The sequence below is a fragment of the Durio zibethinus genome, chromosome 28 (assembly GCF_047325235.1).
Source record: "Durio zibethinus cultivar Kanyao isolate XHJ-2024 chromosome 28, ASM4732523v1, whole genome shotgun sequence".
Lineage (NCBI taxonomy): Eukaryota > Viridiplantae > Streptophyta > Magnoliopsida > Malvales > Malvaceae > Durio > Durio zibethinus.
The window spans coordinates 15,152,094-15,168,740 of record NC_143189.1 but is presented as its reverse complement, the minus strand read 5'-3'; the positions used below and the strand labels follow the sequence as shown (position 1 = coordinate 15,168,740).

Genomic DNA, 16,647 nt, shown 5'->3' with positions numbered 1-16,647 from the left:
ATTATTTGAAAATTCATGGTGCAAATTGTATATTTTATTTTTTTAGATATCAATTTGTACATTTGCACAAATTTCAAATAGCAAAAATATAATTAATTATAAATAAAATATAAGTACATATGCATATTAAACTTTTGACAATGGTAAATTTCCAACATTCAATACTCATTATCAATGATAGGCTTCAAAAATAAATAAACTAGTAATCAAGAACTTTGCAAAGCTAAGTTTAACCACCAACCTATGTGCCAGTTGGTAAAGTACTGAGCTCTTAGTTCCAATTATTAAGATCAAATCTTTATAACCTCAAGTATAAAAGAAATAATATTAAGAAAATGACATAAAGCCCTTCAAGTTTTTTAGCCTGATTACACAAAATGACACTAGTTTTAGAAACCCTACATTTCGCCGCCCATATGAGTGTTAATGGAAACTAGGAAATCAATAAAACACCGTTCATTTACGAGATATGTTATCTTGTAAATGGAAAGAAGACAACGAAATTCATATTTTGTGCATGTCAAATGGCTAAAAAATTATGGATCAATAAACCAACTAATTGGATCTGACCATTATTATCAATAGTGGCATAATCTCAAGGGGCCTGCAACACCCGACATTGATATTCTCCAAGAGCCCATATCGGAAAAATGTTCCGATATGCGGAATAGCTTATCATACAGTTCTTATTGAAGACTCCCATGATCTCCTGGGATAGTGAAATGGTGAAAGCAATCAACAATGCATGCAGACATATGGAATTGGAAATGAATATCATACATCAAGCTCTAGAGCGAAAAATATAATATATGGAACTTCCAATATCAATGCTTGAAGATTCTCACAGATTCCAGTCTATGGTGAAAACAAAGTGATATAAATAAGCTATGTAAATTCTCAAACCCTTTGTGTTTGTTTGCTCAAACAGTAGCAGAACACTAGATGCATTAGTTTCTTATAATTTTCTCTTCGTTATTCCATATAACATGCAAAACTTTTATTACTCTTAATATATCATATTTGTGCTTGCAGAAGATTGAACCAGGATAGGCATTAGTAATTTGCAAAGTACTGAAGAAATATAATTACTTCTAATTTTCTTAGACAAACATGCTTATATTATATGCTCGATGCATGATTATCCTCCCCGACCACAACACAAAAACAGCAGGTGTATATTTACCTGCTGAGGAAAATCTCCATCCTCCATTTGAGAGTTAATTAATATCCTTGCAGCACGATGCAAAGGTGTTGGATCTCTCTCAGCCTTTTGTTGTGGAAGAATTAGTAGTTACCACAGAAAAATAAAATTAAAATTGAGGTCAACAACATATATATAAATTGAAACATTCATCAACGACTAGAAATATGTAAACTGAAAAAGCACATTGAACAAGCAAACTAAAGTACCACATGCAACATTATCATGCATCATGAATTTTGTACAACAATTTCAAACTAAAGAGTGAGAATACAATCCCAACAGAAAGGAGAATTAGGCCTTATATGGTTTATATCTGGATGAATATTAGTCCTTAGCAAATTAGTTAACTGTGGGCCAAGCGATAAGTGAACCTTTTTAGGCTCTTTTAAACATATTTACTTAGGCTCTCTTTGGTTTTTACTTTTACTATTTCCATTTTGCAACTTGCTGTTTGCTTCCTCTAAAGTTCTATAAAACAAAAGCAAATGGTAACAAATAATAGCATATATTTAGTTCAGACTGAGTATATGGTTAACATGACACAACAATTCAGACATAATTGTTCATAAAAAGGTAAGATCATGCATTTTGTTGTTTATGAAAGCTATTTTTATTTTTTTTAATCGTATAAAAAAGCATCTTGTTTGCACTTCTCAAAGTAAAAGAAAAGAGTATAAGCAATACCAAAGAGAAATTTTACAAATGGCATGCCACATAGCAGAAGTTCGATCACATGCAAGTCCTATTTATTACTTGAATCTATTTTGCAAACATCTAGAAGCGGCATATTACAAACAAACTAAATGAGTGGTCAAAAGTCATTAACAAAGTAACACCATTACTAAATAAGGGACGAACTTAATATAATGATTCCCCCTTAACCCATTATTTAACTTCATCGTTATTGGATCATTGCAAGGACCATTGGTGGACGGCCAAAGGTTAGGGAAGCTTAATAAAGATACCCCTTACCCTCTCAATTCACATAAACTATTTGGGATCTTAGCAAGGACCATAGGGGTGGCCAAAGGGTAGGGAAGCTTAATATAAAGGTCCTTATGCCCATCTCTTCACATCATCTATGTTGAATCTGTGATCCAAAGAGACAAAATCTCCATAAAGAAAAGGATGAGAAAAGGGAAGAAGGCCTTTTTATAAGCTTTCTTCTTAAACAATCACTCTACTCTAAGCATTTGGGATCTTTATGCAACTTATCCCCACCTCATCCTCTATGTTTCCCTTTGACATCAGATGAATTGAGTTTGTTTCCTTTGAGTTATTCTTCACTCATTTATTTTCATTTTTTTTATAAAAAAATTACTAATTTTCAATATTCTTTAGCTTTTTAAATGTTAAAATATATTATAAAATTACACAATATACCACCTTTACTTTAAGATTTTTGATATACATAACAATTAAAAAGTATATTATGTTAGTAGATAAATAAATGTGCAACAAAGCAAATAAAAAAATATGATAAGTAATTAATTTTTTTTATCTATTAACTAACAATAATTTTCTTACTTATAAATATAAACCATTTTTTAGTAATTCTTTTTCTTAATTACTATTAATAGTAATTCGTATATTATTTATTATGTTAATATCAAATAGTTTGTCAATAATTTATATTTTTCTTGAACGAATTTTTCCAGATTCTAAACTAGCAAATATAAAAAAAAAAATCCAAAATATTCATAAAAATAATTTTTTAATAGGCCTTTCAGTTTAATGTCCATATTATTGCTCATTTTCTTTTCTCATCATATCTCACCTCACCATCACCATTGTTTACAAATTATTCCATTATTGATTTCAATCTCATCGTTACAACTCTAATCTCAAGACTACAATTACTCATCTTACCGCCACTATTACTTTCAATCTTATCAAAACAAATCTCATCGTTGTGCCAAATGGTTCCTTAGCCTCCTATAACGTGTTTATTATAAGGGTCTGGAAGGACCACTTTTCTTTTCAAGCATTAAAGTTTTTAATTTAAAAGTTGATATGTAGACATTTAAATAATGAAAATTTGCAAGGGATTTTTTGGAATTTAATTGCCAACCTCAGTTTGGTGTGTTTCACTAGAGCCCTTGAGCTTTAGAGGCCAATCATGGGTTAAATGCGGCGGGATAGCTTCAATTGTGTGGCACATGCTGAGCCAAGTACCTGACCTATAGTGAGAATGATCCCAACCGCACCACATTGGTGCCAATTGTGCTACCAAAAATGAGATCCTATTCTATGGTGATCCATAGACTTCTTATTTGAAACAAACCAAATATAAGCAGAATTCCCCTCAATAACAAATGACTGTTGTTTGACCATCCAAAATGTTAAGCCATCTATGTTTCAAAGGTTCACAATGGAAACTGGTTTTCTAGCTAGCTTAGGATTTCAAGCCATGCAAAACTAAATGTGTCAGTCTATTTTCAAAACCTTACTCAACCCATAGCTAACACCAATATATACTATGTGCTCAAACTCAACTTTCATTCCTCCTCTTTTTTCAAAAATTCATATAAACAAATAAACAATTAAACCTTGACATGTTATGACCAATGAAAAGAGCCAAATCCTTTTCTACCTACTCTTAAAACAAAAATTAGCAATTCAGAGTTGATATATCTAGGAGTTCTAAGTTAGTAACAAAAACATTAACATAATTTATGCATATGTACCTGCCCAGCTTCTATAAGTGCCAACATAGCCCAACTGGTATTAACAATATGTGGCCGGTTACCCTCAAGATTAGTATAAACCTGTTGAAAAGAAGAGAAATTAATGCTTCATACACAAGTAAGGAGAATCGAATGATGAGCTATACAATTCTTAATGCGATATTCTTGTCTTACGCAATGTATAGGAATATGAATTTCTATATTGATGGTTCTCAATTAGACTATCTCTGTTTAATGCAAAGGGCGAATGACAACAAAATGAACTCAAAATAACTCATCAAGTGATCAACAACTAAAACAAAACAATTAGAATCCTACATTTAGTAAACAACACTCTTCAAGAAACAAAATGTTGGAAAAATTATACAAATAAAAGCTATTCCTAGCTCAATATAACTAAAAGACAACTTCTCATTGTTCACATGCTTCTTTCTTATTTAGGAGACAGTCCTCATCAACTCTGTCATTAGAAACTTACTGGAATTTTATCAACTACTACTTTTGAATTTGTACAAATATCTCTGGAATATTCTCCTGAACTACTTTTCTACAAGCAATTCAGACAAACTGGAATGCAAGAAAGTTGAAGACAAGTTATTAACTTCAAAAAGATCATTGACACTTTAGATAACTAGATGCTAGAAGTTATTATTCATCTTGATTTTATGCGAAAGGCAGTGGTTGTTCATTCCAGTTCACCTTCCAACCATATGCTCTTCTAAATCCCCCTATATCTAGAACAGAAACATTCATTTACTAAATATGAAAATGTTGAAAACTTGAAATTTTGTAAAAACTACAAATAAATGGGTCAAATGAATCTTGAACAGTTCGATGTGTTTTTCAAACAATGTTTCATTTAATTTGGTTTGAGGTTCAATCAACTTGAACCATTTTTTTTTTTTTGCGGGGGGTTAAAGCTGTGCCCAATTGAACTTGATTCACTCCTATAAATTTATTACATAATTAGCAGATTCAAAAAGAGAAGTTTATTCAAGGAGGGATTCCATAAAGTTAGCTATGCTTATCCAAAAAAATACAAGGAAATTCCAGAAAGGCTGGATCAAAACCTTGTTCTGGCATGATAAGTAACTCTCTCCCCAACCACCTGTTGCAAGCTCTTTGGACAATAGAAAATCACATGCTTTACGAATATTAGAGCTATTAATGTATGTTCTACCAGCAGCTGATAGCCCCTTTATTCCAAACCATCCAGCGTAAGTGAAGCAGACACCCCAGGATCCATACCTATCAAAATCTACATTACTTAGTATAAGTAATTTAAAAATGACTGCTCAAAGCAAGTGCTTACTGAGTCATCCATGTTGAAGAAATGATAAAAATAGCAGAAATTTTAAATACAGATATAGACAAATAATATAAAGTAAAAATGCATAAGATATATATATTTATATTATGGGTTAATATATGAACAAACCAAGAGCCATCTGCTGCTTGTGTCTTTTCGATGAACTCCACCCCTCTACAAATACAGTTTTCAATTTCTACCGTCCTATGCTCAGGATATAATTTCTTGAATGAGGCTAGTGCCTGAATTGCTGCTGAGGTACATTCAACATATCTATGTTGCCACTCCATAAACATTAAATCAGAATACAATTGAGCTATAGAAATACATGTCTAAAACCAAAAAATGAAGTACGTTGGGACCTTACGGGTAATCAATAACTATGTCACCAAAAGATTCAGCTGGGTTGATTAACTGAAAAGAGGGGGGAAAAATGAAATAGTACAATTATACTCATTGCATTGCAAGAAAATAATGCAAAATTATTTAAAAATTATAAGGGTTAAATTGTTCTGATAGCAATTAATAATAGGAAAGCAAGCACATGAGATTAGCACTAAACCAAGGACATACCATATATTGCAGTTATGTTAACTCCATATTTCTAAACCATGAATTCATTTTAAGAAGAATAGTATTTTCTCAAATTTCATATTGCCCCCAGTTCGAATAAATCTAGATAGTAGTATCTTGTTCTCTTCTGGTTTGTAAAATTATGGTAAATCAGATTTTATATTTTATGCAATTCTTCAGTTTAATAGTTGCATGACAGATATTTAGTATTCTCTCACACTCTTGATATGAAGTTTTTAATGTCAATGATTTTCTTTCCATACAACTTATAAAGAGCAATATCTTCTCCTTTTTTTTCTTTTCCAAACTATGGTAAATTAGCATTTATATGTTGTACAATTTAAAGTCAGTTTAATAGTATCATGTGCAATATTTGGCATCATCCTCCCACACTATTGGTATAAAATTTTCGATGTCAATGATTTTCTGTCTTTAACTTTTACCTCTTGGGGCCATATAATGAAATAAAAAAAGAGAAGATTAGCATGAAAAGGGGTCAGAAACAGCTAGAAGGTTAATGGTTTACCTTTCACCAATATTTATGTTTGTTTTAACTATGTTAATTCTTCTTTCCCTGATAGACTACCTTCACTCTTTTCACCGCTTTTCAATTATAGATCAACAAGGGCACTAACCAGAATTCAGTCAAAGAAATGCCTTTCTATTTCTTTACTTTTTGGGTAGTCTTGACTACTATTTCTTTTCAGTATATAATACAATAGCATATTTTCTTTTCTTATTAACCTTTTTTACTTCTAATTGTTATATGTGTGTGTGCATGTCTTCTCTATGTGCATGATGTGAAGCGGATAAATCATAATGTCCATGTACAGGTCAAGTAGTTACCTCTAACCACGGATAGGATCTTGTCAATTCATATGTTGCAAAACCACCATCAACATTCTGCAGTGATCCCAAATCTAGTCAAATCTCAGGGAATTTATACAATATAAAGTAAGTTGATGATGTTGATTGCAATTCAGTAGAATGTATTATGTTGAATTGAAATTAAAGTGGCATCCATATTGTAAAATTTTTTTTTTCAATTTGTTTCAGAAGCTAAGAAAATTTTGGGCAATAACCAGAAATTATTATCATGAATCATGTACTGTATTATCCATACGCTTGAAACCAAATTTTATCCTTTTATATGATATTATACCATGGTTTTGTCAGTACATAGTTGCCTAAGACCATTCAGGCTTTTCATTTCCTTTTAAATCATTGAATGGGCTACATGATGGGAGGTAATATCTCCCTGCCCTTTGCCTACCCCAACTTTGGTGCCTAAACCAAAACCCAAGACCTATCTTCCTTAAGCAAAAAAGGCAACACCAGGTTACAATGACATTAATGACTCGTTAAGTCATTAGCAGAGCTAAGAAAAGAATATGAGAAGGCTCAAACTAAAAGGAATACATTAGCAAGGAGTGGTAGTCTCATTGGACAATAGCTTTTATACGAAAAGAACAAAAAATATGGATAAGCAAGGCATCAAACTTAAGCATGTCTTAAGATTATTCCACTAGAAATTAAAAAAAAAAATCCACAAATATCGAAGTATCTCAAGCTTTTCCAATATCATGTGAGAACCTTATTAGAGCCACGAGGCCCACCAGATAGAAGCTAACGAAATGAACATTTAATACACACAAATCAAGCCCACCTTATCCAAATAACTTTTTTGATAGGACTGGCACAAGATAATTACAAGAACCATGCTCTTCTTTTCTACGTAATTACTAAAAACCATAAAACATTATACCTTTCATCACTATGTCAACCTCATTTTGAGGTTTCCTCCTCCTATATCTCCAGTACTGACCAATTACAGATCAGCCACTTAGAAGAACTGAAACACTAATACCAATGTAAGACCCAACATACCTGTAAGGAAAGAACAACATTGACAGCATCGTATAGCCGAATCACATCTAAAGGTTCCCCAACTACAACTGGTGGTAGTGTTGATAATAATAACACAGCCTGTACAAAGAAATAGATATTACTCAAATCTAAAATATATTTTGTCACCAAAAATATATATATTTTAGAGTTTGAGGTCTCCTAGAGGTTGTTCACTACTTATACCTTCAACCCCTCTGATGTGCAGTCTGAGATGGGCCATCCATGATCTACAGTTGAGAATGGCCAAGCACCTTTTGAAATATGACGATACCAGAAATTTACGTCTCCAGGGCAATCTTCTAATACCTGAAAACATAGAAAACCTAATCAAGTTGAGCATAAAATGGGCTCTACAATTATGATTAAAAGACTCCTAAAAATAAAACCTGGGAATATTTTACAAAATCATGTGCTTTTCTTAAAATTGAACCATATTCCTCAGCAAGACCAGTGGAAATAATAGCATGAAGAGCAAAAGCAGTATCCCATAATTGACTTCCATTATAACCCTGCAATGAAATTATTACAAGAAATCAAGGTATATTAACATCAAAATTCGATTTTCTTGCATGGCAAAATATTTTTTCCCTAGCATAGAGCACTACTAAAATATTGAGCTAAAACAAGACAGTACCACATTAGAACTGCAATAAGACAAGAAAAGAACTGCATGAGAAGAATGATTAAAATTTAAGAATCAAAGGACCAATATTGTTCTGCACCTGCATCTTCATTCCATCTTCAGCTATCCACAAGTAATCTGAGATTCTAGGTAGATGCAGTTTGAATGACTCTGAATGTGGGTCTTCCACCCAACAACAAAGCATATTTAAGACCTACAGAATACAAGTTATAGGAAATCAGAAACCCCTTTGAGAGAAGAGATGGATAAGATTCATGGCCCCCTAAGCAACACTTTGCCACTAAAGAAGCACCCTGGTATTAGTGAAGTGAAATAAATGTCTACAAATTCCCTCCCTTCAAGATTACAATTAAGTGAAAATAGCATGCTTTCTCCCACATCAAAATCTTAAGATCACATGCAACCATTCTCCAAACGTACCTTGTTCACAGGCCCTATGCATATATATCTAGTATTCTCATCTTCATAGTGTATATGCTGCATAACAGTATGCAAAGCCTTCTTCCTCAAGTTTTTACACGGCCAGTGTGTAAACATAGGCTCATAAAAATAGTGGAGAGATGCCCAAAGAATGTCCTGAACCAGTGGATGTGGATAGTATAGATCTTCCTAAAATTTTTCAGAAGAAGAAGAAGAACAAATAAAGTTCCAATCTTAAAATCGGAAGACAAGATAAAACATGAAAAAAACTGTTATGATAAATTTAAATACAAAGAACTCATCATCTAGGAACATCTTAGTAGCAATCTCTAATTTGACTGGCAAAAAAACTGTTATGATAAATTTAAATACAAAGAACCCATCATCTAGGAACATCTTAGTAGCAATCTCTAATTTGACTGGCAGAAAGAACATGCTATCACAAATATGATAATGGAATACATGTGCAATTATAGCTTGCATATGTACAATAATCATAATATTTGCTTAGAAAACTAAAATTATAGTTTTTAAGAGATTATTCTAAATGCAAAAGATAAATATTTTTTTTTTCTCAAATTCATGAGAAACCACAAGATTGTTCACAAGATTATTTATTTTAATCACTCCAAAGACAATGAGAAACAAGTATTTTCATCATAATAATATCATGAACTGGCTGTACTGGTTTCCATATTTAACTAAAATATCTTGTTACTGCCCTCAAGCAGAATGCAATCTGATAGATAATGGCATGTGGATCACAGAACCAATATATTAAACTATAGATAACAATAACAATTGGATTAAAAAATATATCTATCTTGCTTTGGTGGTTTTCAGAAATGTAGTGCTCGAGTTCCACCACATAAATGACACATGGTGTCCTTCAATTGGCTAATTGTTTCTCAATTAATACACTATCATTATTTTAGCCCAATGATGTACTCTATTTTGATATGTGAAGACAAAGTACAGAATCGTCCCATAGTTGAAACCCTCACACCATAAATAGCTCATAGTATTGTTCTTTGAAGAACTTTTATTTGCTAATTATTCGTATAGTTTGTGACCTTGTTTCTCTCTGTAAAACTAGAAAATCTACCATTTTCCTGTTTTCCATCAATATCCTGATTTTTATAACACTTTTCCGCTCATATCATCCTTAAGTGCTTTGTGTACTTCACCTCCTTCAACCACATTATTCATTCCTTTTTTATTCACAATATTCACTTCATTTCCACAAATTCCATACATCGCACATCTTTCTAACATTACAACCATCAGATTCACCCTCTGTGGTGCTTACTTAAATTCCTGATTTCATCCCATCCCGCTTATAGAATACTACCACCCAATTATATAAGAAACAATAAAAATTTTTATTTTTCAAAAAAATTCAATAAGGAATCTTGAAAGAAAACTAATCAGGAACTTCAAACAATATTAAAGAATCAGAGAAAGCCAAATAATAGTGGAGGTTAATTATAATGGATGGGAAAATTAAAAGAAAAATTATGAAACACCGACAACAATCCCTTTAAGGATGCACTATGATCTAATACTAACAAAAGGCAAACAGATTAAGTTCAAGCTAGATGATTTAAATAGCAAAAAAAATCTAGCCTTTCCTTGACAAGTGCTCCATTTTAGCACAAACAAGAATATAAGATCTATAGGAAAACAAGTTAAGACGGATCTGTTAATATTGGTTACAAACTTCTCACTACTGACAACGCAATCAAGGTTTGTAAGTGGGGAAAGGATTATTAACTTCTAACAACTATTTTATACCCTCCCAATAAAGGACTTTGAACTGAAATTATTGACCATGCTCCTCTCTCTCATTACTTTAACTTGAATCAATGATCCTAGCAAACATATTTTTCTCCCATTTTCTCAAATATTCCAGGCAAATTCTATTGAACCTCTCTGCATTGCATGGAGAATCTTCCACAACATATGATTTCAATTAAAAATGCATTGTCATAAATACTAGCAACTTCAAGAATAACTATTGATGTATTACAATAACTCTATATATAGTCAAAGAATGTGTAGAAATGATTTAAAACATCAAAACTTTATAAAAGCAACAGACTAACCACGTGAAATAACAAGCGTAGCCATAGAAAACAAGTAAAAGCAGCATCATTGCCAAAATTTGCAATAAAAAAAAAAGCATAGATTTTTGCAAGAGGCAGATGTTTAACCAACCTTTGCACACGTGTTGCGAGCTTTATTCCAATCTACTTCATGGTAGGGAACAGAGTAGAGCTCTTTTCTCAAAGACAGAATTGTGGGTGTGATAGGACCCACAAACCTCTTCCCATATAAATATGACATTGGCAAATACACCATTCGACAATGACACCACATCCTTCCTACAGAAATATAAGAAAGTAAGTAGAACCTTTGCAATGGACATAAGACCTGTAAAAGGGAGACTATTTGCTAACTAACTTTTGTGAGCAACCAGGTCAATGAAGTTAAAGTGAAGAAGGGAAAAGGTGAAACAGGATCAAATGGAAAACATCAAAATCTTTATGATTTATGCACAAACCCACTAAGGACCAAGACTGAAAAGAAAGTTATAGCTACAGGAAAGCCTTGAAAGTAGAAAGTAGCAAGAAAATGGGAAACAAGATCCCCCCAACATGAAGGTCTTTCTCTAAAATGGAAAAATTAAAAAGAAAAAAAAAGGTGACAAATGACTAAAACAAACAATTCTATTCTTTGTAAACCCCAGCATGGAAAGGCTACTTTTCTCCCTGAAACTTCACTCGATTCCTCAAACTAGATTCCAAACTATAATTTTGTAGTAAATCAAGTACCTGAACCAATTAAAAAATTTCAATCTATTCCAATCTGCTACTGCATTGGCTAAGAACTGGAATAAACATCTCGAACCCAATCCATTTTTCAAGCCTGAACAAATAAAAGAAAGCCCCTCCTCCTTCTCCTCCTTCATTTACTAAAAGTCAAAAGTAATTCTATACAATGTCAAAAATCTAACATTTTTCATTATTACACTCTTATTTATTCAAAGCAACAGATTAAGCAACTTGGTTCATGGCTACTTCATTGAGGAAAGCAAATATGCAATGATGATGATGATGAAGTTACCATTTTTCCTTTCTTTTCCATTTCCTTCTCTCATATTTTCAATAGCCTCTCCAAAAATTCCAAAAGATTTTGACTTGATTCCTTCACTTGATTTTTACTAAGGCAATGATCCAAGGACTCAACAACAGCCTGTCTTGACCACCATCATAGTGGCTCAAGCTTATTAAATACTTTACATAATGTCAATCAAGTCTCTCTCACTCTCTTCAAAAAACAAATGTTTCCTTCAAGTTTCAATCACGTTAGAAAAAGAGGAAAAAAGTGGAAGGGGCAAATGAGGAACAGACACCCACATAGACAGAGAAGAGTAAGAGAATGTGTGATCTGGGTTTCATGAAATATAGTTTCTTGTTATCCTTACCGGATAATGAAGCAGGTCCAAATGACATCAAATGTGTGAAACTTATACGACAAAGAATATTTATTAAGAAGTAAGCTTTCACACATTTGTTGTTCTTCATACCTGCTGCACTTTCCAGTATGGATCTTACATCTTATTATAAGGTAGAAAGGTGATTCTGAACCATCCAAAGTACCAGAGTGGCACTGAGGAATTCACCTAGCTTTAAATAAAAAAAGTTTTTCTCTGTTTATGAAGGTCAGAAAGACATATTTTTTATTCTTTTTCTTGCCTTGGTATGCAGAATGAAAAGATAACAAGCAAACAGGAAATAGACACCTGGATGAACTGGAAGAAAGTAAGGACAAAGCCACACTTCTGGTGGCAGCGGATTATTCCCTGACCATTCATATGCTCCAAGTACCTATCAGGATCAAATATCACTGAAAGGTTGACAAAGGCTTTCATAGTTTTATCTCTTTTCTATAATAAATAAGTAAACAAATAACCAAACAGAGAAAGACTGATTTTGTACCGAAAGCCACATTTTTCCCCATGACGTAATTGCAGTTGCACTACCATGTTCTAGGATCCACTCACGTGCTTTCTCAACTGCCCCTTGACCATCATCGGCCCCTTCACCAAGCAGCCTCAAGCTAACATAATTTAAGACAGTACCAAACATGGTGCTTGGGCCTTCAATATGAAGACCCCAACCACCGTCTCTATTCTGCAAGAAAACAAACAACTCTTAAAACATGGAAATATTCTTCATTTGTTTATAGATAATGACAATGCCAACTGGCAGTGAGTAGTTGGGCAAAGGCAGTTGACTTAAGTGGCTCAGTTTTCCTTTGATCCAAATGGCACCATGCTGGCTTATAACAAACTAAATTGATGTGAGAAACATTCTAAATCACCAATAGAAAAAATAATAACATAATTATCTCAAAATGGTTTATTTTTTAATATCTACTCAATAAACACAATTTAGGAAATTTAAAAACATGCACAATTTACATCACTTGCCTGATGGTTGTATAGATATCTGCATATCTCATATTGATGCTCCTTTGATAGGACAGCATTCAAGGCTCCTGTAACATATAAGGTAATGACCTGTAGCAGTTTGTAAGCAAAGATCAAATTACATTTCATCCAATCACTAGTTCTTGAAAGCTGCAATACTTTCAAGGCAATTTACAAGCCATAGAGAATGACTAGATTCTGGAACCTTGGATTAACAAACACAAACTTAAGAACAAAATAAAAGGGTTGGTTCTTCCGTTACACTCTGACAAATGTCAAAAGATTCCGAAAAGCAGCAATTTATTTTTTTCAGTGGATTAAGCCACAGAAAAGACATACAAGTATTTGCCACGTCAACAGACAGATCAGACGCAGCTTAAAGACTGAGTCTTACCAAACCAGGAAGTAGAAACATAGGACCCCCATAATCTCCAGGCCAGTGACCATCATGTGATTGTATTGTTGAATAAAAATTGAGAGCACGGCGTAATGTTGTCACTATAGCCTCTTCCTTAACATCTTCAAACTCGTTCAGTTTGACTTGTGGTAAATCATTGACAAATTTATTCTCCTTGGCAAACTACACCCAGAAAGAAAAACTATACTGACCTTCAAAATGCAACATGAAATGGCCAAAATATTCGACAATGGCTTAGACAAGACAACATGTCAAAAACAACAAACATTTTCTCTACTTGTTAATTGCTTCCCTGTAATATGGATATGCAGTTTACCAGAGCAGAAGACATATAGATTAAGCTTTGTTTTTGTCATGCCATGAAATCAATATAGAACTAAAACTTTTCTGTAACTGAAAGAACAAGAAAAGCAATATCCAAATCCCAACAGCAGAAAACCATTTCTTCCATAAGTGACAAATTTTACATTAAAAATAATTACTTGAACAACAAAATAATACCCAAACCGCAATTGAGTTTTTAACACCCAGACTAACCTGAATTCTCATAAGAAGATCAGAGCTGTGCTTTTTCTGGAAACGATGATCCCGAAAACTCTGGCGAGCCACTTCCACCTTAGAAAGCTCTTCTGGGGTCCCTGATTCAGGGCAGAATTCCCAGACTTGACGTCCCACATGATTGTTCAAACTCCTTAGCCATCCCCCACTGTCACCAACAGTCTCTTTCCCAATCTTAAGCCTCCACATTTTGTAAGAAAAAACAGCTATCGGGTCTCCACAATCTGTGCTCCTCTGTTAAAGCTGGCAAGTGTTTTAAGTATGAAAGGTAATGCTGTGAAAATTGAATACCGTGTTGGAAAGTAAATTTAGGGGTGTAGTTCAGTCCATCTGCCACGGGCTGATACTTAAACCTACAAACTCACGCAGCTTCGAGAGCCTAATATGGATTCATCCGATGTGCTAAATCAGTTTAATTAGCATGATTCACATTTTTACGGAGTGTAATCCGTTTTTATCCTTTTCACTTTACGAGATTTTATTTCATAAACAAAATTTTACAAAAAAAATGATGTAAATTATTATATAACATGATTAATTTTAATATATAATTAAAAAAAAATGATGTGAATTTTTATATCTCATAATTAATTTTAATATATAATTAATATATAATTCATGACTCTTATGAGCATGAACTAATTCGATGTCTCAAATCAACTTAATTATTATGATTCATATTTTTGTAAAATATTATTTATTTCTCTTGATCTCATAATTTTATACTATAAAAAACATGTTACAAAAAAAAAATAATATGAATCTTTATATTTTATGATAAACTCTAATATACAATTAATATTAAATTCATGACTCTTCTATAAAACTTTGACACATATGCTAAGAACTTAAGCTCAAATTTATTTAAATTTTAATTTAAGCTTGATTATTTTTTAATTTTAAATTTAAATTTGATAGAAGATAAAAATGAAATTATTTAAATTTATTAAATTAGATTTGTATATGGAATAAAAAAATTTTATCTTCATATGTTTTGAAATTGATTATTTATATTTAAATTTAAATTTAAATTGATATATATAAAATAAAATAATATTTTTTTAATTAAAATATATACTTAAAATATAAAAATTTAATTAGATTTATAAATTACTAACGTAATAGAAAGTCAAGGCTCCATCCTACTCGTTGCCCAGAGCCTTGACTTGAGCCTCGTACAAGCGCTTAAGGCTCCTTCGGGCCATGGCCACAACCATTATATAAGGCAAGGCTTGGAAGCAAGCTACCAGCGCTTATCGGCGAGAAATAGGCTTGGCTTGGTTAGTAGTGCCCGCCCTAGGCCCATGAATTCTTCAGAGAGGGGCGGCGGGGGCCCATCTATCTAAAGGTAGTACGGACCCCAGCCGGTACGATGCAGTTGAAAATCGTTTTCTTGCTTTACTTTGTTGAAGCTTCAACGGTCGACCTTCTTTTTCGATATCCAATTCTAGCGTTCGTTAGCAGAAGTAGAGATAGGCGGAGATAGGATTTATCATAACATTTATGTGAAAATAACAGAAGCCGCCAGTTGGGGGTAGAAGCAAATCCTGCACCTCCACTTGCGAAACTCAATTCATTTTATAAATTAAATTATTTAAGTTTGAATTTGAATTAATGATCAAATTAAATTTAAATTTATAACAAAAAAAATGTGAAGACATTGTTGTGGCAATAACACAGCCAAACCTATAGTTATAGTTTCAATAGTTAGATAAATGTCACAGGTTTATTGTGTTACAGTTGGCAAATCTGCCGTGCTAAACTTGAAAACATAAATAATTAGAATTATTAACTTTAGAAAAAATATTTTTGAATTTTGTAAGTCGTAAAATTATCTAATTTTATAGCTTAGAAATTAAAAAAATATATAATTGCTAGGATTTTATCATAAAATGTAAGACACCTTGTCAATTAAAATATTATTATGTTGATAATTTAAAAAAAAAATTATAATGTTGATGATAAAACTTTAACGTATTTTATTAATTAATTAAATTTTTAATATTCTTATTATGACATTTATCAATGATAGATAGAATTTAAAAAAATTTATCGTCAATGTAAGTCAATTTTTATTATTATTAATTTTAAACGTAAGTCATTTTCTTTTTCTTTTTTTTTTTCTTACCCTTTTTGCCCTCAACAATCCTGTGATGTCAGGCCCACTATTTCATTAATATTTTATTCAAAAATTAATCAAAATAAAAATATGACAATAAAATTCAAAATAATTGAAGTAAATGATATTATGGTGTCCAATTTGATATTTATTTCTTTTAATAACAAAATAATACAATTAAAATTTAATCAAAAGATTTTTACAAAATTTTCACTTATCTTTTCATGTTACATTTATGATATATATATATATATGTAAAAGTATATACTTATTTATATATATATAATTATTAAATAAATTATCAAAATTTTAT

The 16,647-nt window shown here is 32.1% G+C and overlaps 1 protein-coding gene across 2 annotated transcripts; it reads right to left on the bottom strand.

Moving 5' to 3' along the window:
• Nucleotides 1-271: 271 nt before the first annotated feature.
• On the bottom strand, nt 272-14,533 carry LOC111280304 (cycloartenol synthase-like). 2 transcript variants are annotated; one of them, XM_022867541.2, is made up of 18 exons: nt 14,195-14,533; nt 13,634-13,819; nt 13,240-13,329; nt 12,746-12,940; nt 12,550-12,634; nt 10,962-11,128; nt 8,745-8,933; nt 8,404-8,517; nt 8,068-8,190; nt 7,865-7,987; nt 7,661-7,759; nt 6,620-6,676; nt 5,568-5,614; nt 5,330-5,473; nt 4,962-5,139; nt 3,892-3,972; nt 1,184-1,267; nt 272-709 (listed from the first exon to the last, which is right to left on the bottom strand). In XM_022867541.2, exons 1-18 carry the CDS (start codon nt 14,402-14,404, stop codon nt 596-598), a joined length of 2,286 nt encoding a protein of 761 aa, XP_022723276.1. In that variant the 5' UTR covers nt 14,405-14,533; the 3' UTR covers nt 272-595. The 2 variants fall into 2 exon arrangements, with proteins under 2 accessions (XP_022723276.1, XP_022723277.1); XM_022867542.2 differs by having other exon boundaries at nt 8,083-8,190.
• Between the last annotated feature and the right edge of the window lie 2,114 nt (nt 14,534-16,647).

Excerpts from the sequence above, each read along its gene's own strand:
- LOC111280304 (XM_022867541.2), bottom strand. The coding sequence starts at position 14,404 with ATGTGGAGGCTTAAGATTGGGAAAGAGACTGTTGGTGACAGTGGGGGA. Across the intron at positions 7,760-7,864 it reads GCACATCAGAGGGGTTGAAG|GCTGTGTTATTATTATCAAC; the intron begins GTATAAGTAGTG and ends TTCTTTGTACAG. Across the intron at positions 1,268-3,891 it reads CACTTATAGAAGCTGGGCAG|GCTGAGAGAGATCCAACACC; the intron begins GTACATATGCAT and ends CCACAACAAAAG.